The sequence below is a fragment of the Geotrypetes seraphini genome, chromosome 1, assembly GCF_902459505.1.
Source record: "Geotrypetes seraphini chromosome 1, aGeoSer1.1, whole genome shotgun sequence".
Classification (NCBI taxonomy): Eukaryota; Metazoa; Chordata; class Amphibia; order Gymnophiona; family Dermophiidae; genus Geotrypetes; species Geotrypetes seraphini.
This window is the reverse complement of record NC_047084.1, coordinates 22,027,107-22,052,513: the sequence shown is the minus strand read 5'-3', so window position 1 is coordinate 22,052,513 and position 25,407 is coordinate 22,027,107. Positions and strand designations below refer to the sequence as shown.

Genomic DNA, 25,407 nt, shown 5'->3' with positions numbered 1-25,407 from the left:
GTCTCGCGGCCCACCTGCACACGTGGGCGGAGCTACAAACATAAAATCAGATTTCACCCTTTCATGTCAATGGAAAAAATGTTAAAAGCTGCCAACGCAAAAACGGCTTGCCCGATTTGAACGAAACTTGGTATGCAGATCCCTCACTACCTGGGGTGATATGTTCTGGGGGTCTCGCGGCCCACCTGCACACATGGGCGGAGCTACAAACAGAAAATCAGATTGCACCCATTCATGTCAATGGAAAAAAATGTAAAAAGCTGCCAACGCAAAAACGGCTTGCCCGATTTGAACGAAACTTGGTATGCAGATCCCTCACTACCTGGGGTGATATGTTCTGGGGGTCTCGCGGCCCACCTGCACACGTGGGCGGAGCTACAAACAGAAAATCAGATTTCACCCATTCATGTCAATGGAAAAAAATGTTAAAAGCTGCCAACGCAAAAACGGCTTGCCCGATTTGAATGAAACTTGGTATGCAGATCCCTCACTACCTGGGGTGATATGTTCTGGGGGTCTCGCGGCCCACCTGCACACGTGGGCGGAGCTACAAACAGAAAATCAGATTTCACCCATTCATGTCAATGGAAAAAATGTTAAAAGCTGCCAACGTAAAAACGGCTTGCCCGATTTGAACGAAACTTGGTATGCAGATCCCTCACTACCTGGGGTGATATGTTCTGGGGGTCTCGCGGCCCACCTGCACACGTGGGCGGAGCTACAAACAGAAAATCAGATTTCACCCATTCATGTCAATGGAAAAAAATGTAAAAAGCTGCCAACGCAAAAACGGCTTGCCCGATTTGAACGAAACTTGGTATGCAGATCCCTCACTACCTGGGGTGATATGTTCTTGGGGTCTCGCGGCCTTCCTGCACACGTGGGCGGAGCTACAAACAGAAAATCAGATTTCACCCATTCATGTCAATGGAAAAAATGTAAAAAGCTGCCAACGAAAAACGGCTTGCCCGATTTGAACGAAACTTGCAACACATCTTCCTTTTCAGTTTAAGAGATTGCAAATTCCAGTGAGACTTGCATTCTCTATCACAATCAACAAATCACAGGGACAGACTATTACATACTGTGGAGTGGATTTAAGATCCCCCTGTTTTTCCCATGGACAACTCTATGTTGCTTGCTCAAGGGTGGGTTCACCCAAGAATTTATATGTTCTTGCTCCTGGAGGTGAAACTAAAAATGTTGTTTATAATCAAGTTTTGTGTTAGTTGTATTGTATTCATTTTGTCAAATATTTCACATTATAATTTGAATATTGTACTTTTTATAAAGCTGTAAAAAAATAATTTCATTCACCACTATAAAGTATCTTTATTTGAATCCATTTACAGTGTTATTGCTATAATTAAATACCCGTGCAACGCCGGGGCATCAGCTAGTACAAAATAAATACACTTCATAGTTTGGTGATTCAGTATTTTTATTGATCCTCTACTAGATGTAATATTATGGGGTAAGAAGTATACATAGTTCTCGGTATAGTTATTTTGACACTGTGCAGGGTATAAACAACCTTAATGTACAAGGATCAGGGTCTGCATTATATTTTATACACAAAACTATAACAAATATATAATTTTAGATACTTTTTTCTAAAGCAATTCTGTTGAAGCAGAGTGGGACACAAATGTGAGCATAGAGCAGTACTTCTCAACCTTTTTAATTTTATGGTACAGGTATGTGTATGTTCAATCCTTGTGGTATACCATACCAAATTCTGCATGGTCATCAACCCCACAACCTACTAACAGAAGAGTGGTACTTTTTACCTGTGTGCTTTGTTCTGCTGGCTTCAATCTGATGCCAAACATATGGTAATAAAACAAAACAAAAACTGCAGGAAAATGTACAAGGATAAGAAAATTTATTAAAATGACAACAAATTTAAAAACAGAATGGCTACATAAAATACATTCAAAAACTGGTCCTATGGTGCAGGTGCACCGGACCCAACACGGTCTGTGTTTCGAAGAAACACTTCTTCCTCAGGGGGGACCCGATCGATTACGATTTTCATTCAGTCTGGTTCCCTGATAATTTACATACCATTGATCGGGACCCCTGAGGAAGAAGTGTTTCTTCGAAACACAGACCGTGTTGGGTCCGGTCCACCTACATCATAGGACCAGTTTTTGAATGTATTTTATGTGTTTTATGTAGCCATTCTGTTTTTAAATTTGTTGTCATTTTAATAAATTTTCTTGTCCCTGTACATTTTCCTGCAGTTTTTGTTTTGTTTTATTGCTGTGCACCACTCCTGCAGGTTGCTTGTTGGTTCTCTTTGTTTTGCCTAAACATCTGGTGCCAGCAGCTCTTGTGAAATAACAGAGCCTCAAACATCAAAATGAAATGGGAGAGTAAGCTATTTCTGGTGGATAAACTTGGATTATTTCTCTGTAGTGAGCAGTTCAATTTGCCGAGGTAATAAGTGCGATTTGAACACTGGTTTCCTTGGTTCTAGGCCACAGGTCTCAAAGTCCCTCCTTGAGGGCCGCAATCCAGTCAGGTTTTCAGGATTTCCCCAATGAATATGCATGAGATCTATGTGCATGCACTGCTTTCAATGCATATTCATTGGGGAAATCCTGAAAACCTGACTGGATTGTGGCCCTCAAGGAGGGACTTTGAGATCCCTGTCTAGGCCCACTTATCTAACCATTAGGCAGCTACTCTACCACACATATCCCTAGCCACATCCCCTAACTGTCACCACCAAGGACTTTCCCAAGGCACACTGGTTGAGAAGCAGTGGCAGAGAGAGAGAAATACCTCTAGTGTAGGTACTTTCATATACTATGAAATGCGCCTAAAAATATGCATTTAGTCTTAGACTTCTGAGTCTTTATTTTCATGGGTATAGCTTCATATGTTGTGATGGTTTCATCATTCCTGTAATGTCGGGGGAAACGGTGATATCCACTGCCTTGCAATAAGTAAGCTCTCTGAGTTTGGATGCTGCTGCTTCATGTTATTAAACATTTCAAGATCGTCGTCATCAAGCAGCCAACCATACATACAAATTAACACAAGGCTGGGCATCTTTGAAACGCATTGAGCAAAAGCCGTCACTGTCGTGGCATGGCATTTGATTTGGTGAGTATATAATTTATTCACTTTCAGCTCAGCCAAGTTTGGCAGGTTGTCCAGAGTTTTAAAGAAGTTTCTCCATCCAGATTCTGTAACGTCATTACAGATTTCGAGCCGAAGGTTTTGAAGGTTTTGAAGATAACCATCCTTTGCTGCTTTTGCTTGATTTAAGAGAAAATAAGACATGGTAGTGTTTTATAGATCTTAAATAAGTGCTGGAAACAGTAGCATAAGTGAAATTGTCACACATTTTAAAATGATCTGATATAAAATCACCGCTCTCAACACTACTATTTTTCTACATTATCCAACTGATTCAGTAAATAGCACATAAATTCATGTGCAAATCAATAATGAGCTGTTAATTATTAACATTAATTTGTATTATGATTTACATGTGAATCTATTTGCTTGCTCTTCTGTAACACAATGTGCCTAAATTGTCTAGTGTGCAATTCAAAAGAGGGTGTGGGGCATGGGTGGGTTAGGGACCGCCCAAAATTTAGGTATAGTGTTGGCAATTGAGTGTTGTCAATTGAGCACAAGGATTTACAGAAGGCTTAAGTCCTGAAGCCCAAAGATGGGTGGCATAGAGTGCTTCATGCATTTTGTAGTTATCTAGGCATGAGCATTTACATCAGCTCTATTTATTTGCCCCTTGAAAGTCAGCAAGCAATGGTCAGTGCTATTTTAAACACTAATCATCACTGGCTAGATTAGCCCCAATATTCAATGCCAGGCTATGTCCGGGCATTGTCACAGAATATTGGGTGCTAATTTCTGCAGGGCTGGCCACTGTAACCTATTCAGGCCCCAGCTGATATTCAGCTGGGGCCCACATAAGACAGTTATGTGGCCCCAGCTGAATATCCGCTGAAACTTGCTTAACTATTTTCTAACTTGAAAGCCCTCTCCCCCCCGATTCCCTTCTCAGCCTTCAAAATAGCCCCCTCCCCTTCTTACCCCCCTCCCTCCAGCCTGTGAGAATCAAAGGCTCGCCCCCCCCTCCATCAGAATGAGCCCCCAACTTCGTGGACCTACTTGATGATAGTGGTTCATAGGGGTTGTTGGGGGCTGCCCCAACCTCTCGTGGCAGCTTGCGGTACTTTGTTTAGTACCATGAGCTGCTGAGAGAAGTCATGACAGTCATTTTCTAAGAAAAGCTGCAGGGGGAAGGAGTGAATGGCCTTTGCTCCTGCCTCCAGCAACCCTTACAGATCACCAGGGACATCAGGTAGGTCTGGAGAGATTTGGGAGTAGGGAAGCCTTTGATTCTCTTGTGCTGGGGGGCTAGGAAGGGGGTTGATGAGGGGCTCTGAAGTTAGAAAATAGTCATGTGAATCCTGTCTGATATTCATTGCCCAAAACTTTCCTACATTAACTAAGTGTAGGGGGTAGTTACCAGACGTCTGGGATAAGCTGGACATATCCTCTTTTTAGACAACTGTCCAAATATCCGGAGGGATTTGCAAAACCAGGCAGTTTGTCCAGGTTTTGGAAGTCCCCAAGCCACATTTGGAGGTCCTCTGTGTATGCACGGACGTTGATGCGATGACATCAAATGCGCACATACGCGTGACATCGCATCTATGTTTGTGCATGTGCAGATGCATTCCAGACCTCAGGGAAGAAAGTTTGGCTGGGCAGAGCTGGAGGTGGAATTGGGCGGGACTGGGGCAAGGCCAGGTGTTCTGTTTTGTTGTTTTTAAGAGAAAATCTGGCAACCCTAATTCAGTGGGTTAATGTAGGAAAGCTTTTGAGCTGTCCTACATTAACCTGCTTAGCTATGCAGGTCCTGGCACTGAATATTGCTGGCATTCGCACAACTCCCAACTTCTCTCTAACCTGCCCACTTTTTGTTGGGTGGTCTGTGGTGATATTTAGTGATGCGGTTTGGTTAAGTGCCACTAGATATCAGAACTTAGATGGTGGTAAGTGCTTAAATTGCTTAGGTAGTATTTAGCTCACACCTTTCCAGGGGTAGTTCAAGATAAATTACATTCAGACATAAGAATTGCCGCTTCTGGGTCAGACCAATGGTCCATCATTCCCAGCAGTCCGCTCACATGGCAGCCCTTAGGTCAAAGACCAGTGCCCTATTTGAGACTAGCCTTACCTGTGTATGCTCTGGTTCAGCAGGAACTTGTCTAACCTTGTCTTGAATCCCTGGAGGGTGCTTTCCCCTATAACAGCCTCTGGAAGAGCATTCCAGATTTCTACTACTCTCTGGGTGTACGGAATCTATCTCCTTTTAACTTTAGTGAATGCCCTCTCATTCTCTCCACCTTGGAGAGGGTGAACAATCTCTTTCTCTACTACCGTAAGTCTATTCCCTTCATTATCTTGAATATTTCAATCATGTCCCCTCTCAGTCTCCTCTTTTCAAGGGAGAAGAGGCCCAGTTTCTCTAGCCTCTTGCTGTACGGCAACTCCTCCAGCCCCTTAACCATTTTTGTCGCTCTTCTCTGGACCCTTTCGAATAGTACTATGTCCTTTTTCATGTACGGCGACCAGTGTTGGACGCAGTATTCCAGGTGGGGGCGCACCATGGCCTAGTACAGCGGCATGATAACCTTCTCTGATTTGTTTGTGCTCCCCTTTTTAATCATTCCTAGCATTCTGTTCACCCTTTTCACCGCTGCCGCACATTGCGCGAACAGCTTCATTGACTTGTCTACAAGTACTCCCAAGTCTCTTTCCTGGAGGGTCTCTCCGAGTACCGCACTGGCCATCCTGTATTCGTGTATAAAATTTTGCTACCGACATAAGGTTTAGATTAGATTAGATTAGACATGCATCACCTTGCACTTATCCACGTTGGAACTCAGTTGACATTTCGTGGCCCATTCCTTGAGCATGTTTATGTCTCGTTGTAGGTCTTCGCAATCCTTCTGTGTCTTCACTACTCTGAATAACTTTGTATCATCCGCAAATTTAATCACCTCGCTCATCGTATCAACTTCCAGATCATTTATAAATATGTTGAAGAGCACCGAACCAGTCTGAGTATTGTCCATTTACCCCCACTCTCTGTTTCAAATCCACCAACCAGTTTTTAATCCATGTGAGTATATCACCCTTGATTCCATAGCTCACAATTTTTCGAAGTAGTCGTTCATGTGGGACCTTGTCGAACGCCTTTTGAAAACCTAGACATACAATGTCAACCGGGCCACCTTTGTCTATTTGCCTGTTTACTCCCTCGAAGAAGTGCAGTAATTTTGTCAGGCAAGATCTTCTTTTGCTGAAGCTGTGCTGCCTAGTCTTCATCAGATCGTGTCCATCAAGTTGATCAATGATGTGGTCCTTTATCAGCGCCTCTACCATCTTTCCCAGTACCGAAGTCAGACTCACTGGTCTGTAGTTTCCCAGATCTCCCCTCGAACCTTTCTTGAAGATCGTCGTAACATTCACCACTTTCCAGTCTTCCTGAATCCTTCCTGATATGATAGACAGATTGGCTATTAGTTGAAGAAGTTCAGCTATAACCCCTTTCAGTTCCTTGATTACCCTCGGGTGGATGCCATCCGGTCCCGGGGGATTTATCATTTTTGAGCCTATCAATCTGCCTGCATACCTCTTCTAGACTGACTGTTGACCATGTCAGTTTCCCATCTTCATTTCCTCTGTATAGCTGTCGGCTTCTGATATATTGGATATATCCTCTCCGGTAAATACCGACCCAAAAAATGTGTTCAGTTTGTCGGCGATGGCTTTGTCCTTCTTCAGTACTCTCTTTATTCCCTGGTCATCTAAACCCCACTTCTTCCTTCGCGGGTCGTTTCCCCTTAATATATCGAAAGAACGGCTTAAAATTTTTTGTTTCCTTGGCTATTTTTTCCTCATAGTCTCTTTTGGCCCCTCTCACCGCCTTATGGCACTTGCTTTGATTTTGTTTGTGGTTTTTCCAGTTTTCGTCTGATTTTGTCCTTTTCCATTCCTTAAACAAAGTCTTCTTGTCTCTGATTGCTTCCTTCACCGCTACAGTGAGCCATGCCGGTTCCTTGTTCTTTTTCCTCTTGGAACCATTATTGATATGCGGTATATAAAGATTTTGTGCATCGGTGACAGTCCTTAAAAAGGGACCATGAATCTCATCCCTTAGTAGTTCCCTTTTCAGAAGTTCAGTGCCGTAGCCATCGTTCTGGATCGATTTTTTTTGCTCCTGTGTCCAGGTTGAAGTGGATCATATTGTGATCACTGTTTCCCAGCGTCCCTTCTACTTCTATACTTTGTGCCGGTCCTCGTAGTCCATTTAGAATTGCATTTCCTCGTATTTTCCTTGACAAGTTGTTCCAGGAAGCAATCGTCTACAGTATCCAGGAACTTGGTCTCCATACTGCAGCTGGAGGTGCCTAGGCTCCAATCTATTCCCAGATAATTGAAGTTGCCCATGATAACTAAACTAAACTAAACCTTAAGTTTATATACCGCATCATCTCCTCGGATGTGGAGCTTGGCACGGTTTACAAGAACTTAAAATATAGGAAGAGAAGAAAAAAAAAGGTTTACATGAACTTATATATAGAAGAGAAGAGTAAGGGGGGATAGAATTACATTTTAGTGAAAAGTCAGGTTTCAGTTGCTTGCGGAATAATTGGAGGGAGCCCAGCTTCCGCAGCGGGGTAGTAAGGTCGTTCCAAAGACCCGTGATTCTGAAGAGAAGGGATTTTCCCAGTTTGCCTGCATAGAGAATACCGTGTAGAGACTTTGCCTCCCTTAAATTTGTGTTTAATCTCGTCCGTCATTTCTCCATCAGTCTCTTCGGTCTGCCCTGGTCGGTAGTAGATGCTGATCTTCGTATCGGTTCCATTTGTTCCTGGTATTTTGGCCCATAGAGACTCTACTTTATTGTTCGTTTCCGGTGTGTTCTCTCTATCTCTCCGGTAGACTCAATTCCCTATTTTATGTATAAGGCAATACCTCCACCTTTTTGTCCTACTCTGTCTCTGCGGTATAGCTTCTATCCTGGTAGTTTACAGTCTAAGATAGTTAGGTGGCTTGCCCAAGGTCACAAAGAGTGCCAGTGGGATTTGAACTCAGGTCTCTGATTTACAGCCTGCAAGTCTAACCACTAGGCTACTCTTCCACTCTACGAGTACTGTAGGTGGTAGCGCCAAAAATAGACTCAAATGTATTTGCCCTACTATGCTAGTATTCTGTAATGGAATGTAGGCCCCTATATAGAATTAGGGCTAGATGCATTAAAGTCAGCAATCGTTGCTAAACCTGTTTTCACAGCTTTAGTGACGATCGCTTTTACTGACCCGATGCACAAAACGGCTCATCGCATGTTTTTCCCCTTGATCGCCCATTTTCCAATCTGGCCATGCAAATTAGCTAAAACCCCATGCAAGGTAGCCAGTAACATTGTGTGGCTATGCAAAAAAAAAAAAAAAAAAAAAAAAGAAACCCGATGGTTTTAACTATCAGAAAAAAATGACTGTTGGTAACTGGATTTTTTCTTTTTTTTTCAATGGCACAGATATTTTGCATGTGTTACACATGCAAAATATCTATCCCATAAAAAGAAAAAAGTTCCCCACCACCAATGATGGCCCTCCCTAATGAACCCCGATGAACGCGGCACCAGGAATCCCCCCCCCCCCTATGAGAGAAAATTGGCAGCAGGGATGCCAACTCCCTCTTGCCATGTTGTCCCTACCACCCCCACAAGAGAAAATTGGCAGGAGTGATGCCTACTCCCTCCTGCCACCAGATGCTCCCCCGAACACCTTCCCCCTCCCATACCTGTGCTAGATGTTGGGAGCTAGAGGGAAGTACATCCATTTAGCTCCAAGCCACACCTGTTGAAAATGATGGGCCTTCCCCTCTCCGGTGCACCATATGATTCAGGGTGTGGAGCCTAAGGCCCTTAGGCAGGGCCTTAAGTGTCTCAGCCAATCAGGGTCTTAGGATCCTCCCTCTGTATCTCATGTGATGCACAGGGAGTGGCCTAAGGCCCTAACTGGCATGCAAACATGGTAGCGCATCGATCGCTGTTCTACAATCAGCCAGAGAATCGGCCAATAGTGATCCAGTCGGTATTATCAACTAACTTTAGTGCATCTAGCCCTAAATTCTGAGCTGTGGGAGAACAATTCTGTCCTGTGGCATCAGATAGCATCACCCACTCATAGAGACAGAGACTGTCTGAATTCAAGAAAGTGTGGGATCTCTTAGAGAGAGAAAGAGAGAATGGTTACTGAGGATGGGCAGACTAGTCTGTATTTAGTCTGTATCTACCATCATGTTTCTTCTATATGTCGATTTTAGCAAGGCACAGTTTTTGGATAAACAATGCAGATTTATCCCAAGACTATAATGTATTACAAAAATGTGGTTAATACCTTAAGTTTCATGGTAACTTACCCAATTCCAAGATGCTGTCATCATCCAAAGAATTATTAAATGTTAGGAATTTAAGATGTGGCAGGTGGGGAAATTGATGTATAATTGATTTTGCAGCATGGAGTGTTCCTGTTCCTTTAGGAAGTTCTAGCTCCTCCAGATGTACAAGAGAACCTAAGGCTGTTGCTGTGTAACACAGATTTTTGTTTATTTTACATTTACATATTATAAGTAGGTTATGAAGTCATAATACATCTTTAAAAGAAAAATTAGCACTAAGCCCAAATCTCTTTACCTTTTTTTTTCTATCTCTTCATTCTATGCTATCGTACGTATATGAAACCTAAGCCAGCACAGGGAACAATTCATATTGTCTAAATCAGTTCATTTTAAACTATTTCCAGATGTGGTACACTAAATAGGTGGCCGAAGCTCAAGGGCACCCAGAAGTGATGATGTCACACGCAAAGTGACATCACGTTGATGTCTGCGTATGCGTGAAGACCCTTCACACGGGGCCTTCATACGGCAGTGGGGGGTCAACAGGAGAGGCGCAGAGAGCAGTAGAGGTGATGGGGAGGAGGAGAGGCGCTGGCTCTCTACAGGATGTGCCTCTCTCCATGAGAGGCACATCCTGTAGGCAGTCATCTAGCACTGGCGTCTCATGGAACACTTCAAATCTTGCCACAGCACACAGTTTGTGATTCACTAGTCTAAATGGATGATAATATAGTACTGCATTTTGGCTGTATTCTCCAGAAATAGCCAAACTAACTTTCATCGGCATAAGTTTTGATGTCAGTATATGATCAAGAGGGAAAGAGGTTTCCTCCACTGACGCCAATGAGCACCAACAAACTGATACTAAATTCTATGCACCATTTGAGAATATAGCTCATGAGATTTGTATCAGTCAAGTAATTTCACTAATACCTATTTTAAGGAATAGCCCTAAAACAGAAACTACAGTTTCAGTTTGGAAATAGTGGACATTCAAAATATAGCTGTAAAAGGGGGGAGTACTACTAATAGGTGATTTTAATATGCCAGATGTTGATTGGGGTATCCCTACTTCATACTGTAGGGTCTCCTAGAAGTAGGGATATCCTGGATTCTCTGCAAGGAGAACTGTTCCAGCAGAAGGTAATGGAACCCACACAGGATGGGGCCATACTGGACTTAGTGCTTACAAATGGGGAAAATGTTTCCGATGTTATAGTTGGTGATCATTTGGCATTCAGTGATCACCACATGATGTGGTTTAATATTAAAATAGGTGTAGAGAGGGCTCATTTGAAACTGAAGATTCTGGACTTAAAAAATCTAACTTTGTTCAGATGGGGGATTATGTCAAGGAATTGTTGTCTGGATGGGAACGTAGGAAAGCAATGAACAAAACTGAAAGGAGCTTACTGTAAGGACAACAAATCATTTTGTAAGGAAAAGAAGAAAAGAAGGTCGCTTTGGTTCTCAAAAGGAGTAGCTGAAAAAGTAAGGAAAAAGAGGTTAGCTTTCATATGTAAGCTACAAAAGATTGCAGAAAGAGAAAGACAGGCAAAAATATCTGGAAACATTAAGAGAAGCTGGTTGAGTAGTCAGGAAAGCAAAGATGCAAATGTAAGAAAAACGTAGCTGACACTGTAAAATGGTGAGACAAGACATTTTTAGATATATCAGTGATAGGAGGAAGTGCAAAAGTGCACTGCGAGACTAAGAGGTGAAGGGAAGGAATATGTAATGATAAGACTGAATTGCTTAAGAATTCACAGCTGTTCTGTCTTCACAGCTGAAGCACTAGGAGTGGAACTGCAGAAGACAAAAGAAAATAGAACTAGTAGAACTCAGTGGCATAGTACAGTCTTGATGAGGTTGCAGCATCCCTCCTCCTCTCCCCTCCATGTACATGCACCCCTTGCCTTTCCCTTACCTTGTTTACTTCCCCAGCATGAGATTATTGCCTGCGTTGGCATCGGCGCTCTCTCTGATGTCACTTCAGGACCCGCTTCTAGGAAGTGACGTCAGAGGGTAAGCTGATACCAACATGGGCATGCTATTCGCAACTGGAAAAGTTAAAAAAGTACGGGGAACGGGACGAGGGATGCGCACATGGTGGGGGGGGGGAAATGGTGGGGGGGGGAGCACTTCTCACCCTTACTATGCCACTGGTAGAACATGATTGATTTTCAGAGGATTGTATTCATAAGGAGCTAGCTAAATTAAAGGTGGACAAAGCAATGGAACTGGATGGTTTACATGCAAGGATACTGAAGGAATTTAGGGAAGCTCTGGCGGCTCCACTGGCTGACCTTTTCAATGCTTCTATAGAGTCAGGAGTGGTACTGGTACTGGAGGAGGACGGATGTCATCCCTCTCCACAAAAGTGGAAGTAAGGAAGAAATAGGGAACTACAGGCCAGTAAGTCTGACGTCTGTGGCAAGTAAATTAATGGAACGCTTTTAAAACAGAGAATAGTGAAGTTTCTGGAATCCAGTGGATTATAAGACCCAAGGCAACATGGATTTACTAGCGGCAAGTTTTGGCAGACAAAACTGATCAATATCTTTGACTGGGTGACCAGAGAATTGGATAGAGGGAGTGCACTAGATGTGGAACATGCACTGAACATGCATGTTTTACAAAGGATCCTTTCTTGATTCTCTCATTCAGAATGCTCCTGGACTCTACACTCTCTAAAGCTACAGGTGCATGTCTTTGGTGCAACAGAAACCTATGAGGGAGAAAGCCAGGGAAAAGAATTTAAAAAAGCAAACCATACCAATTGTCTTCAAGGCTTCCTTATTACTGACAGCTTCACCAGAGAGGACTAATACCTTAAGAGTTGTAAAATGCGACACTGTAGAAGCTAGAAGAAAAAATATGTTGACAGTCATTTTTAAATGAATCATATACAGTATTAAACCTATATTTCTCAGTGCATTGATATTACTGTAATGTATACAATCCTTATTTAGTAGTGCAGCGATGGTCTCTGATGCCCGGGATCAATGTTTGTATTTGTGACAGCGAAGGTCTCTGATTCTGGATGATTAATGTTTAGGCCTGACTTCCCCCCACAGCCACCCACTACCTGCTGATAGCAAGACTGCACAACTTGGTGGGTGGGGGCCCAGTGATTCTCTAATCCATTCTTCCACCCCCTCCTGCCCATGCAGTTCACGACTCGGTGTCAGGTCAAAAGCGTGCCGGGACAAAGGCACGCGCAGACAACTGAGCGCAGCACGGAGGCGCGCACCAAAGAAAATGACTGTTTTAAAGGGCTCCGACGGGGTGTGTGTGGGGGGACTCCCCCACTTTACTTTATACAGATCGCGCCGCATTGTGGGGGCGTTATAGGGGGTTTGGGGGGGGTTGTAACCCCCCACATTTTACTGAAAACTTCACTTTTTCCCTAAAAAACAGGGAAACAGTTAAGTTTCCAATATAATGAGGGAGGTTACAACCCCCCAAACCCCCCACAACACCGCCGCGATCTGTATTAAGTAAACTGGGGGGGTTCCCCAACAAAAACCCCCTTCGGAGCCCCTAAAAACACTCTTTTTCTTTGGCGCGTGCTTCCGTCTTGCGCTCAGTTATCAGCGCGCGCCTTTGTCTTCAGCGGTTTTGTCTATGAACCTCACGACTCAGATCTGTTTAACTTGCATAGTGCATTATATTGTAGGTTTCTATAGTATACCGTGTGATTCATAAAGCTTTGAGATGGACGTGGCACTAGCAGTTAAAGGTGAGTTAGAGTTAGGATTACCAGCCGTCTAGATTTCCCCGGATGGCTTTTCAAAACCCAGCACTTTGTCCGGGTTTTGAAAAGCTTCCAGCTAGGAGCGATGTCAGGACATCACCTGCGCATGCACGGATGCAACGTGGTGATGTCATGCGCACACATAGCACGCATGTGACATCATCGTATTACATCTGTGCATGTACAGATGCTCTCCCGACATGGGAGCAGGGTTGAGGGGGGCGGGGATATGGAGGAAGAATGGGGTGTGACTCTGGCAGAACTGGGCGGGCCTGGGGGCGTGGCCATGGGTCCAGATTTTAGTTCTGGAAAATTTGGTAACCCTAGTTAGCGTGCCTGATCTATCACATCACTAACGCCATTATCTTGCTGTCAACCTGGAAAATGGGTCAAGCTGCAGGATGCAAGGAAGAAACGAGGGAGAATAGAAGGGATGAAGGTGCTTATGAGCACAATTGGGTTTCAGAAAACACTATAGCACTGAAACACTACTCAGTGCCCTGACATTTGAGATTAGAATACGCTTGAGCACTAGATAACAAATCCTTGTACTACAGTTCAACTTAGCACATTTGATGTGGTAGACCATCGATTCCTATTACTGATCCTAAACTTTCTAGAGATAAATGGTAAAGTGCACTCTTGGCTAGAAGGATTTCTAACATACTGTACATTGTAAAAATGAATGGAGAAAGATCAGAAGAATGGTCAGCATCAAGCGGAGTACCCCAAGGCTCCCCCGTCTCCCCAATACTTTTCAACATACTGATGTCAACACTAGAACACTTCTTAGACAAGAAAGACCTCACTTCTCCTATGCTAATGATATTACAACACGCAAACCTTTCTACAGGAAAGAAAACAAGATCAATCAATCAGTAGAAGACTGACTGGGCTGACAACATGAAACAGAAACTAAATAAAGAAAAAATTGTTTTTTTAGTGATAAGCCCACCCAGAATCACCAATGACAACACTCAAATAACACTGCATAATGCCCCACTGAAACTAGAATCAGAACTGAGACTCCTAGAGTCAAGAGCCTACTTGGGAGGCACAAATGTGAACATTAACCAAGAAAATATTCACAACACTCAGGGCTCCTTTTACTAAGGTGCGTTAGGGCCTTAACGCGTGGAATAGCGCACTTGCTAGACCTTAACGCCAGCATTGAGCTGGCATTATTCTAGAAGCGGTTTATCATGCGGTAATTTTGTGCGTGCGCTAAAAACGCTAGCGTACCTTAGTAAAAGGAGCATCAATACCTCCTTTTTCTTACTGGCCATGCACCCTAGCATCCTTTTTTAAACTCTTTAATGAGTCGGAAAACAGCTCATTTCTCACCGAGCCTGCACTCAGACCTACGGCAGCACACAAAAGAGTTAACTGAATGATGGTGCTATGTGAAGCCACATCTCCACTGCTACAAGCAGTAAGATCCACATGCCTGACCAAATGAGGCATAGGTGTGGAAGCTGCTGTAGCACCAAAATCTTTAAGGGCTGTCTGAAAACTTTTTTGTTTGCTAAACATTTTGGAAATTAACTATTTCAGTCTACTTTTCCTTGTCAAGTTTATGGATTATGTGTTACATTATTGTTAACCAAGTCGATCTCCTCTTGGTTGATGACTCGGTCTATAAAACTAAGTTTTAGTTTAGTTTAGTTTATCTGCTGCAGCCCAGAGGTAGGAACGTAGGTAGGGGGCACATTCTGTTCACTCCCTTTTCTCTTCTTCCCCATTGCAGAGGAGTTGAAGATCACTAGGCTAAGAAAACAGGCTCCTTGAGTTCAGGCGTTCAGGCAGTGTGTCTCACACAGTGGCCATCTTGGATCCCTTCTGAATATCTGAATGAAGCTTTCTAACAACTGAATAAATATAATCAGATGTGCTCTAAAGCCATTTTACTGCAGCCAGAAAGTGATTGATTTTCTATTTTTTCTATTAATGACCATGTGCTAATGTTGCCATGAGCACACGGCCTTAAAAAAAAAAAAAAAGCAGTATGTGAGCACTTTTCAACAACTATTTTGTAGATGGTAAGGGCTCATATGCTAACCCTGCACTAATATAGCTGCACCAACTGATTAGTACTGAAATACCTACTCTCTGCCCCACCTCTCCCCCCAGACATGCCCATTCATGAAAAGAATCATTTTAATATGCAGTTTGCACATTATTTGAAAATTACTGCAGGACACCTGTGCACATCCTGCTGTTAGCCATTTTTAGTTGCATTAAGTGTGTGTTCATGCTTACCACAGCTTAGTAAAAGGGACTCCTCAAACAATAGATCAGCTGGCCTACATTTCTTATTAAATAGCCATTACAATAAATGAATTACATGTCAACGAAAATGTAGAGATATGGATTTACAATTATTTTTCTTACCAAAAAAGGATATTTCCTTGTCCCCAAAAAAGGATCCGGTGAATCTAATCTCTTTGATTTTCTTGCAGGAAGAGAGTGTGATCATCAAGCCCTCAAAATCCAGGAAGGATGTGCATTGCAAATGAAAGACTTCAAGATTGTTGAAGTGCTGAATGAATCCAACTGTAAAATACAAAGATGGTAATGGAAACATTTACAATGCATTTTTTTGGTTTTAAGGAGCTGGTATGGTCTTATTTTTCAGTATATGCTCTAAGGATTGTGCTGGTAAGGGTATATAGAGAATTTTAGCCTTTCTTAAAAAAAAAAAAAAAAAGAGTTTTCTCAGGGATGCATCTAAACAGTAGGGCGTTGTGTGCAGGAAAACAGCTGCCAAGCTAAATTGGGACATTGAGGGCTCCTTTTACAAAGATGCGTTAGAGGCTTTATTGCACGCACCTTTTTAGCGTGTGCTTGCCAAAAAACTACCCCCTGCTCATGAGGAGGCAGTAGCAGCTAGCGCAACCGGCAAATTAGCGCGTGCTATTACGTGCGTTAAACCGCTAACGCGGCTTCGTAAAAGGAGCCCTGAGGCTTTCTGCAGTATGTACTCCATAGGATTTAAGGAGATGAAAGTAAGCTTATGTTTTCCATTGTTATTTAATTTTAAAATCCATAGATATAGGACAAGGAAGAATGAGTTTCCCAGGGCAACAGAAGAAAGCATTACTGAATCTTGGATTGCAAAAGATGATTTATTTCCACAAAATGAGCTCAGTTCCCATGGTTCCCAAGGTCTTTTCTCTTCCAGAAATTGCCAGAAAGGAGGTGGCCTGGCACTTCTCTTTAAATCATTTTTCGATGTTAAGCTTCTCAAAAAGGATAGTGATACATCATTAGAATATATGCTAGCTACTGTCAGCGATGAGCTCCATCGTCATCCACTGGGTATTTTGTTATTATACCGTCCTCCAATTCCCTGGAACAAATCCTCTGAAATTGTTTTTGAGATCATAACAAGCGCTTTCCTAAAATTTCAAAGATTACTGATTATTGGTGATATCAATCTCCATCTAGATGATAACACTAGCAAGGAAGTGACTAAATTCAGCAGTCTTCTCACCTCTCTGAGTTTCCCCTCTCTTAAGACCTCTCCAACCCATGAAATGGGGCATTCTCTTGATATCATTAGTTTTCTTGACCTTACTGACTACAATACCTTAAGAACATAAGAATTGCCGCTGATGGGTCAGACCAGTGGTCCATCGTGCCCAGCAGTCTGTTCACGCGGCGGCCCTCTGGTCAAAGACCAGCGACCTGAGATTAGCCCTACCTGTGTACATTCTGGTTCAGCAGGAACTTGTCTAACTTTGTCTTGAATCCCTGAAGGATGTTTTCCTCTATGACATACTCTGGAAGAGCGTTCCAGTTTTCTACCACTCTCTGGGTGAAGAACTTCCTTACGTTCGTATGGAACCTATCCCCTTTCAATTTTAGAGAGTGTCCTCTCGTTCTCCCTACCTTGGAGAGGGTGAACAACCTGTCCTTATCTACTAATTCTATTCCTTTCAGTACATTTCAATCATGTCCCCTCTCAATCTCCTCTGTTCGAGGGAGAAAAGGCCCAGTTTCTCTAATCTTTCACTGTATGGCAACTCCTCCAGCCCCTTAACCATTATAGTCGCTCTTCTCAGGACCCTTTCGAGTAGTACCGTGTCCTTCTTCATGTACGGCGACCAATACTGGACGCAGTACTCCAGGTGAGGGCGCACCATGGCCCAGTACAGCGGCATGATAACCTTCTCCTATCTGTTCGTGATCCCCTTCATTATCATTCCTAGCATTCTGTTCACCCTTTTCACCGCCACCACACATTCCACAGATGGCTTCATCGACTTGTCGATCAGAACTCTCAAGTCTTTTTCCTGGGAGGTCTCTCCAAGTACTGCCCCGGACATCCTGTATTTGTGCACATTTTTTGTGTCTGTATTTACTGAAGAGGATATACACAACATACCGGAAGCTGACAGGAAAACGAAGATGGGAAGCTGACAGGGTTGACAGTCAGTCTAGAAGAGGTATGCAGGCAGATTGATAGGCTTAAAAATGATAAATCCCCGGGACCGGATGGCATCAATCCGAGGGTAATCAAGGAACTGAAAGGGGTTATAGCTGAACTGCTTCAACTGATAACCAATCTGTCAATCAAATCAGGAAGGATTGCGGAAGACTGGAAAGTGGTGGATGTTATGCTGATCTTCAAGAAATGTTCGAGGGGAGATCCGGGAAACTACAGACCGGTGAGTCTGACCTCGGTACTAGGAAAGATGGTAGAGGCACTTATAAAGGACCGCATCATTGATCACCTTGACAGACACGATATGATGAGGACCAGCCAGCACAGCTTCAGAAAAGGAAGATCTTGCTTAACAAACTTGCTGCTCTTCTTCGAGGGAGTTAACAGGCAGATAGACAAGGGTGACCCAGTCGACATTGTATATCTGGATTTTCAGAAGGTGTTTGACAGGGTCCCACATAAACGACTACTTCGAAAAATTGCGAGCCATGAAATCGAGGGTGAAATACTCACATGGATTAAAAACTGGTTGGTGGATAGGAAACAGAGAGTGGGGGTAAATGGACAATATTCAGACTGGAAAAGCATCACAAGTGGAGTGCTGCAGGGTTCAGTGCTTGGACCCATGCTCTTCAACATATTTATAAATGATCTGGAAATTGGTACGATGAGCGAGGTGATTAAATTTGCAGATGATACAAAGTTATTCAGAGTAGTGAAGACACAGAAGGATTGCGAAGACCTGCAACGTGACATAAACATGCTCGAGAAATGGGCTGCGACATGGCAAATGAGGTTTAACATGGATAAGTGTGAGATGATGCATGTCGGTAACAAAAATTTTATACATGAATACAGGATGTCCAGTGTAGTACTCAGAGAGACCCCCAGGAAAGAGACTTGGGAGTACTGGTCGATAAGTCGGTGAATCAGTCCGCTGTGACAGGGAAGCTCCTGTCACAGTGAAAACTACTGCTAAAACTCCCCAGAATGCAGCACAGGGCTCTGTAAAACCCGGCATGGAGCCAGGACAGCTGGCTCAGCCAAAAGAATGCAAGCCCAGGCAGGTTCCAGCACAGCTGAAGAGCCAATTAAGGAAGGCTCTGAAAACCACTAATTTCCCCTATCACTCCTTTCCAGAGGTCAGGGAGAAACCTGAGACCAATATAGAGAGGGGTGGAGTCAGACCCAGGAGATTGCCTTATAGGCAGAGTCAGTTTACAGACGGGAGGAAGCAAGAGAGGGAGGAGCAGGAAAGCTGGAGGAAGAGAGAGAATGAGGACACAGCTGTCTCTGATGAGAGCAGCCAAACTACTCCAGGAGTTTCCAGGTCACAGAGGGTGCCTGAATCCCAGCATGAGCGTATGGCAGGAAGCCAGCACCTAAGGAAAGGTGGCACAGCACTTGGGAGGTACAGTGACTGGCAACTTAAACCCCAGAGAGAAAAGCTGAGAAATTATCCCCAGGGAAAGGCTGCAAGTATTTTGGCAGACTTGCAGAGAGGGGGATGGGCAGCACAACCTGAGAAAAGTAAGGAAACTTTGAGCCAAGGTTCCCATGAGGGTGAATGGGAAATGTGCAGTGTCCTGAGTAGTGATTTGAGTGAAGAGGACATGGACCTGGGGGAATACAATATGTGAGAGTCCTCAGCTAAGCTCCTGAAGAACGTTCCCTCATTGTATGTGTTTCACCCGACAGCCCGAGCAGTGCTGGCAAAGCTAATGAGGTGAGAACAACGTGTTAAGCAGATAAAGAGAGCTGAGAGGGGGAAAGGCTTGAAGCAAGCCGTGCTCAGCTAGAGAAGTCAAAAGGTGTTAAAGGTCCAGAGAGATCAATAAATCCCAGTGGGGATACAAGCCAAGGAAGGCATGGAACTGATAATATTTTGATGTTATAATAATTTTTGCTGTTGATAAGGAGGTGCAATCCAGCTCCTCAATAAAACACCTGAACGGGAATATCATAGTGTGCAGGAGGCACCTAAAGGACTGTAACCAACCAAGGTGAATGTTTTTCTTTTTGCTTATGTTTTCTTTTCTGTATACTTTGGGACTGTAATAAACCTGGTACTATTTTCCAAGGAATCCGGTATCCGGGTCTTCCTTTCACTACCATATAAAAGGCGTACTAAAAATCTTACTTGTGGCCCGGACCGTAGTTTCCCACCTACTCGGGGACGGGCCCGGCCACACCGCGCAATGTGCGGCGGCAGTGAAAAGGGTGAACAAAATGCTAGGAATGATTAAGAAGGGGATCCCGAACAGATCAGAGAAGGTTATCATGCCGCTGTACCGGGCCATGGTACGCCCCCACTTGGAATATTGTGTCCAGCACTAGTTGCCATACATGAAGAAGGACACAGTACTACTCGAAAGGGTCCAGAAAAGAGTGACTAAAATGGTTAAGGGGCTGGAGGAGTTGCCGTACAACAGTGATCTCAAACTCAAACCCTTAGTGGGGCCACATTTTGGATTTGTAGGTACTTGGAGGGCCGCAGAAAAATAGTTAATGTCTTATTAAAGAAATGACACTTTGCATGAGGTAAAACTCTTTATAGTTTATAAATCTTTCCTTTAACAGTTAAAGGAAAGTTTTATAAACTATAAAGAGTTTTACCTTATGCAAAATTGTCATTAACTATTTTTTCTGCGGCCCTCACATTTAAAGTTTAATATCTTTCCTTTCTCAAAACTGACACATTTCAATCACTATATTGAAAATAAAAATCATTTCACCCACTCCTTTGTTGTCTGGAGACTTTATTTTTCTGTGCATTTAACTATGTTTCCAAGGTCTTCTTGTCCTTTGACTGGTTTTCACTCCATCTTCACTTTCTGCCTTGCTTCCTTTTTTGGCATTAACTTAATATTCAATTTTTCTGCTTTCTTTTCAAAATCTACGTTTCCATGTCTTACCTTCCCTTCTATCTCTCTTTTCTTCCGTCCCTATTTCCATGGTCTGACATCTCTTTCTTTCCTTTCTCTTCCTCCCTCCTTCCTTCCTTCCTTTTCCCTGGTCTGGCATCTGTCTCCTTCCCTCCCCCAACTTTTTATTTCTTTCACCCTGCCCCCTTCTTTCTTTCTCTCTCTCTCCATGCTCCCTTTCTTTCTATATGTCTGTCTTTCTCTCTCTCTCCGTGCCCCCTTTCTTTCTTTCTTTCTCCATGCCCTTTCTTTCTCTCTCCATGCCCCTTTCTGTCTGTGTCCCGTCTCCCTTCTTTCTTTCTGTCTCCCTGTCCCCCCTTTCTTTCTTTATTTCTCCCTGCCCTTCCCCAAGCCGCCACTGCCACAATCGGGGAACAGGCCAGCGCCGAGGTCTTAGCTCTCCCTGCTTATCTTCCCCAGCGCGGGGCCGACCAATTCTAATGTTGGGGAGGAACTTCTGGGCCAGCCAGGCAGCGATTGGCTGGCCCGGAACTTCCTCCCCGACGTTAGAATTGATGTCGGGTGGTGAGAATTTGTTAGCTCCGAGCTGGGGGAAGATAAGCAGGGAGAGTTAAGACCTCGGCGCCGTTCCCCGATTGCGGTGGCTTGGGGGAGGGAAGTGGGAAGGGAAGCAGATTGGGGACCCCTGCTTTAGGCGAGGACAGATCGCAGGCCGCAAAATAGTCCCAGGGGGGCCGCTTGTTTGAGACTGCTGCTGTACAGTGAGAGATTAGAGAAACTGGGCCTCTTCTCCCTTGAAAAGAGGAAACTGAAAAGGGACATGATCAAAACATTCAATATAATGAAGGGAATAGACTTAGTAGATAAAGACAGGTTGTTCACCCTTTCCAACATAGGGAGAACGAGAGGGCACTCTCTAAAGTTAAAAGGGGATAGATTCCATACAAACATAAGGAAGTTCTTCACCCAGAGAGTGGTGGAAAACTGGAACGCTTTTCCAGAGGCTGTTATAGGGGAAAACACCTTCCAGGGATTCAAGACAAAGTTAGATAAGTTCCTGCTAAACCAGATCGTACACAGGTAAGGCTAGTCTTAGTTAGGGCACTGGCCTTTGACCTAAGGGCCACTGCGGGAGTGGACTGCTGGGCACGATGGACCACTGGTCTGACCCAGCAGCAGCAATTCTTATGTTCTTATGAGATAGATTTGAATCTCACAAACCTCACTGAGAATATAATGGTATGCATAATGAAACTTCAATCTTGGGCCCTTACTGTGCAAATGAAGCTGAATGAGTCCAAAACCAAACTACTGTGGCTTGGCCCATAACTAGATCAACTATCTTCGTCCATTTCAATGTCATCTGGATCTTCACTGCAGATTGAATTTTCAAGTAAAGTTTTGGGTGTCATTATAGACTCAACACTTTCATTCAATGACCATCTTAATTATCTGGTAAAAAAATGCTTCTTTAGTCTCCATATGCTGAGGAAAGTGAGATCCTGCTTCCACCAACAACATTTTGCTGTCCTTGTACAATCAATCATTCTTTCGAGGTTAGATTATTGCAATTCAGTCTATCTATGTCTAACCAAGAAAAGTCTTCAAAGACTTCAACAGATCCAGAATACTGCAGCTAGGTTGATCTTTGCAAAAAGCAAATATGATCATGTTTCCCCGCTTTTGTTAAAACGTCACTGACTCCCAGTAATCTCTAGGGTTTACTTTTAATGTGCCTGCCTAACATTTAAGATCTTGCATGGCACTCTTCCCCATTTAATTCCTCTATCCTGGAACTCTGTGAGACCTATTACCAGATCCATCCAAAAGCTTAAATATCTTTCCCCTCGTTAAAAGGCGTTATCTATATTGGAAAATTAGGGAAATCTCTTCATTTTAAAATTGCTGAGCTTTGGAATAACTTTTCTGTCGAGCTGCGTAATGTGGGCTCTTTCCAATTACTATATTTCAAAAACATCTGAAAACATGACTATTTTAAAAAAATGTAAATTCCGTTGCTCTATATATAATTCTTATTATATTTTCCTTTCTTCAAAACTCTTGTAAACCGTGCCGAGCTCTATCCTTATAGAAAAGATGTGGTATATAAGCTTATGGTTTAGTTTAGGAAGAAATGGCCTAGTGGTTAGTACAATGGGCTGAAAACCAGCAAAACCAGGATTCAGTTCCTGTTTCTGCCACTGATACTCCTTTTACCTTGAGCTACATTACTTTATTTCCCTTTGCCTCAGTACCCATGTAAATTGTAAGCTCTTTGGACAGTGACCTATTGCACCAAAATACTTATCATCATTGTTCAGTGCTGTGTTTATTTATTAGCACTAACACAGCTATTATACTGTAGCTCTCATGCACAGGATTTTCTCAGGAAAGACGATACTGCTGTTTCTGAGCATGAGAGATTATGCTACATCTCAGGCAGTCCACCTTCCTACTCTAAACCTACCTCCACTTCTTGTAGACATCTGAAGTAATGCTTTTAGGGGAAAACAAGAAGCATGAATCTAATGCCCCTTTCAGGTGCAGTGACGTGTGATCAGAGCCTTCAGGGGATTCAGTGAAGGCCCTGACAACAGCTGCTGACTCTGTGCTGCTACTTGCTCCTGGCTTCTTCTTCTTACCTCTGTGCAGGCTGCCCGCTCCCAGCTACACCTCCATGCCCATGCAGTTCTGAACATCCTGCCATCAGGGGATTCTCTCCAGACATTGAATCCCCTGATGGCTTACGGCTGACTAATCAGAGGCCAGCACAACATTAGGCCCCTCCTCTGTAGTGTCCTGCTGTCCTCCAGCACAGGAGCATCAGGGATTCAGAGCTCAGACAGAATCCCCAGGGGTGTTTTGATTTTGTCTTTTGTTGATTTGATTGGTTGGGCTGGCAAAACTTCTGAGCCTGCCCAGCCAATCAATGAAAACAGGGTGAAAAAAAGCCATTAGAGCAGTGGTTCCCAACCCTGTCCTAGAGGACCACCAGGCCAATCGGGTTTCCAGGCTATCCCTAATGAATATGCATGAGAGAGATTTGCATATAATGGAAGTGACAGATATGCAGATCTACACCATGCATATTCATTAGGGCAATCCTGAAAACACGATTGGCCTGGTGGTCCTCCAGGACAGGGTTGGGAACCACTGATTAGAGGATTTTCTCTGGGCTCTGATTCCTCTAACAGTACAACAAGGGTTTGTACCTTTCAGATTGTCTGGCTGAAGGCTTCCTCCAGTCCTGGACTGTTTGGTGCTGCAGCCTGCCACTGTTTGACGAACCTGTTAGGGTACATATTGACCCTTTATATATGTAACTGCCACATATTAACAGTGGCGCTAAGGACTGGGTGCTGGCTCTAATCTTACAGGGGATAAGGGAGACTTGCTCCAAGCAGTACATTTTGCCCTTCACATTCATTATTTATGCATGAAAAGACAGAGCAAGCAGTTAACCAAAGCAGATTTTTTAATGCTGTAGGCCAGGGGTAGGGAACTCTGGTCCTCGAGAGCCGTATTTCAGTCGGGTTTTCAGGATTTCCCCAATGAATATGCATGAGATCTATTTGCATGCACTGCTTTCAATGCATATTCATTGGGGAAATCCTGAAAACCCGACTGGAATACAGCTCTCGAGGACTGGAGTTCCCTACCCCTGCTGTAGGCCATATATTATGATCATTGTAACATCTTTGGTGCTGTTCAGAATTTTAAAAGCTGTGCAGAGCAGGAACGAACTGGGTTACTAGCAACTTACAAGTCCTCTTCAAATCTGAAATGTTTTTTTCAAAAAGAATCAGAATAACAGAAGTGTGGCATTATTGGATTTTTTGAATGCTATTCTTGACAATTTGTTTTATGATTAGGCCTATGTACATAGTTCTTATAAATCAGTTTAATTTATTAGCCAACTTTGTTCACAGAAGCTTTTCTGGATTTTTCCTGGGAGGAGAAGAGGGTGAACCCACTCGCTAACACTTCTTTTTCCCCAGGTGGAGGCTCTGAGCGCTAACCGAGTGCGGGACTGATGGAGACTGCCTTCGGAGGACTCCAGCCAGGTTGGACCCCAGACCTAGAGACACCCTGAAGGGGGTGTTACATAAGTATTGTTGTAATAGGAAAGACCATAGTGTGAAACAGGAAAAATCCCACCTTAGAAATAGACTTATTAATGTATCATTAGTATTAAGCTAGGATTCTTCTGGAAATAGTAAGATCATTAACTACATGCACTATGTATGACCTCTTTGCTGAATCTGCATCTCACTGCCCTTCTGGAAAGGAAAAACATAATAAGTCACTTGCATCTTGGGTAATGACTAATTTATAACCTTAATAAATACTAGGCCTCCAGATGGTCAAAGGGGTGAAGGAGAGTATCATGGAAGAGCAAACTAACCTATGCACCAGTAATAATGAATCTATTTTTATGTATTCATATGAACTCTTTTTAAGATGCCAAATTCCCTATATAAGGGGCTAGCTTTTATCCAGAATTTAAAAATACTATGTCTGCCTTTAAGGCTTATATGTCTTCATATATTGATATATTAATAAACAATTGTTTAAACTGAGCATAAGCTAGTGTTTATTTCCACAAAAGTACCATCAAGCCCAATATCCTGTGTCCAACAGTGGCCAATCCAGGACACAAATATCTGACAAGATCCCAAGAGAGTAATAAATTCTATGTTGCTCATCCCAGGAATAAGCAGTAGACCACGTTCACCTTAATAATGGCCTGCATATTTAACGTGTTTTAACATGATTAGTACATTACAATTTTTATCTTTGAGTTAATAATTTTAATGAGTTAATCAAGCTGCTCTCGCCCTTTTAATCTTTCCTACTGT

At 43.3% G+C, this 25,407-nt stretch overlaps 1 protein-coding gene across 1 annotated transcript in view; it reads right to left on the bottom strand.

Moving 5' to 3' along the window:
- Window positions 1–1,390: 1,390 nt before the first annotated feature.
- The window catches only part of LOC117352456 (baculoviral IAP repeat-containing protein 1-like), an 88,268-nt gene continuing 64,251 nt past the window's right edge, over window positions 1,391–25,407 (bottom strand). The window contains exons 13-16 of the mRNA XM_033928958.1: window positions 15,608–15,769; window positions 12,236–12,322; window positions 9,481–9,645; window positions 1,391–3,269 (exon numbers count right to left, since the gene is read on the bottom strand). Of these exons, the coding sequence (XP_033784849.1) occupies window positions 2,905–3,269; window positions 9,481–9,645; window positions 12,236–12,322; window positions 15,608–15,769 (779 nt within the window). The 3' untranslated portion in view covers window positions 1,391–2,904. The remainder of the gene's footprint in view (window positions 3,270–9,480; window positions 9,646–12,235; window positions 12,323–15,607; window positions 15,770–25,407) is intronic.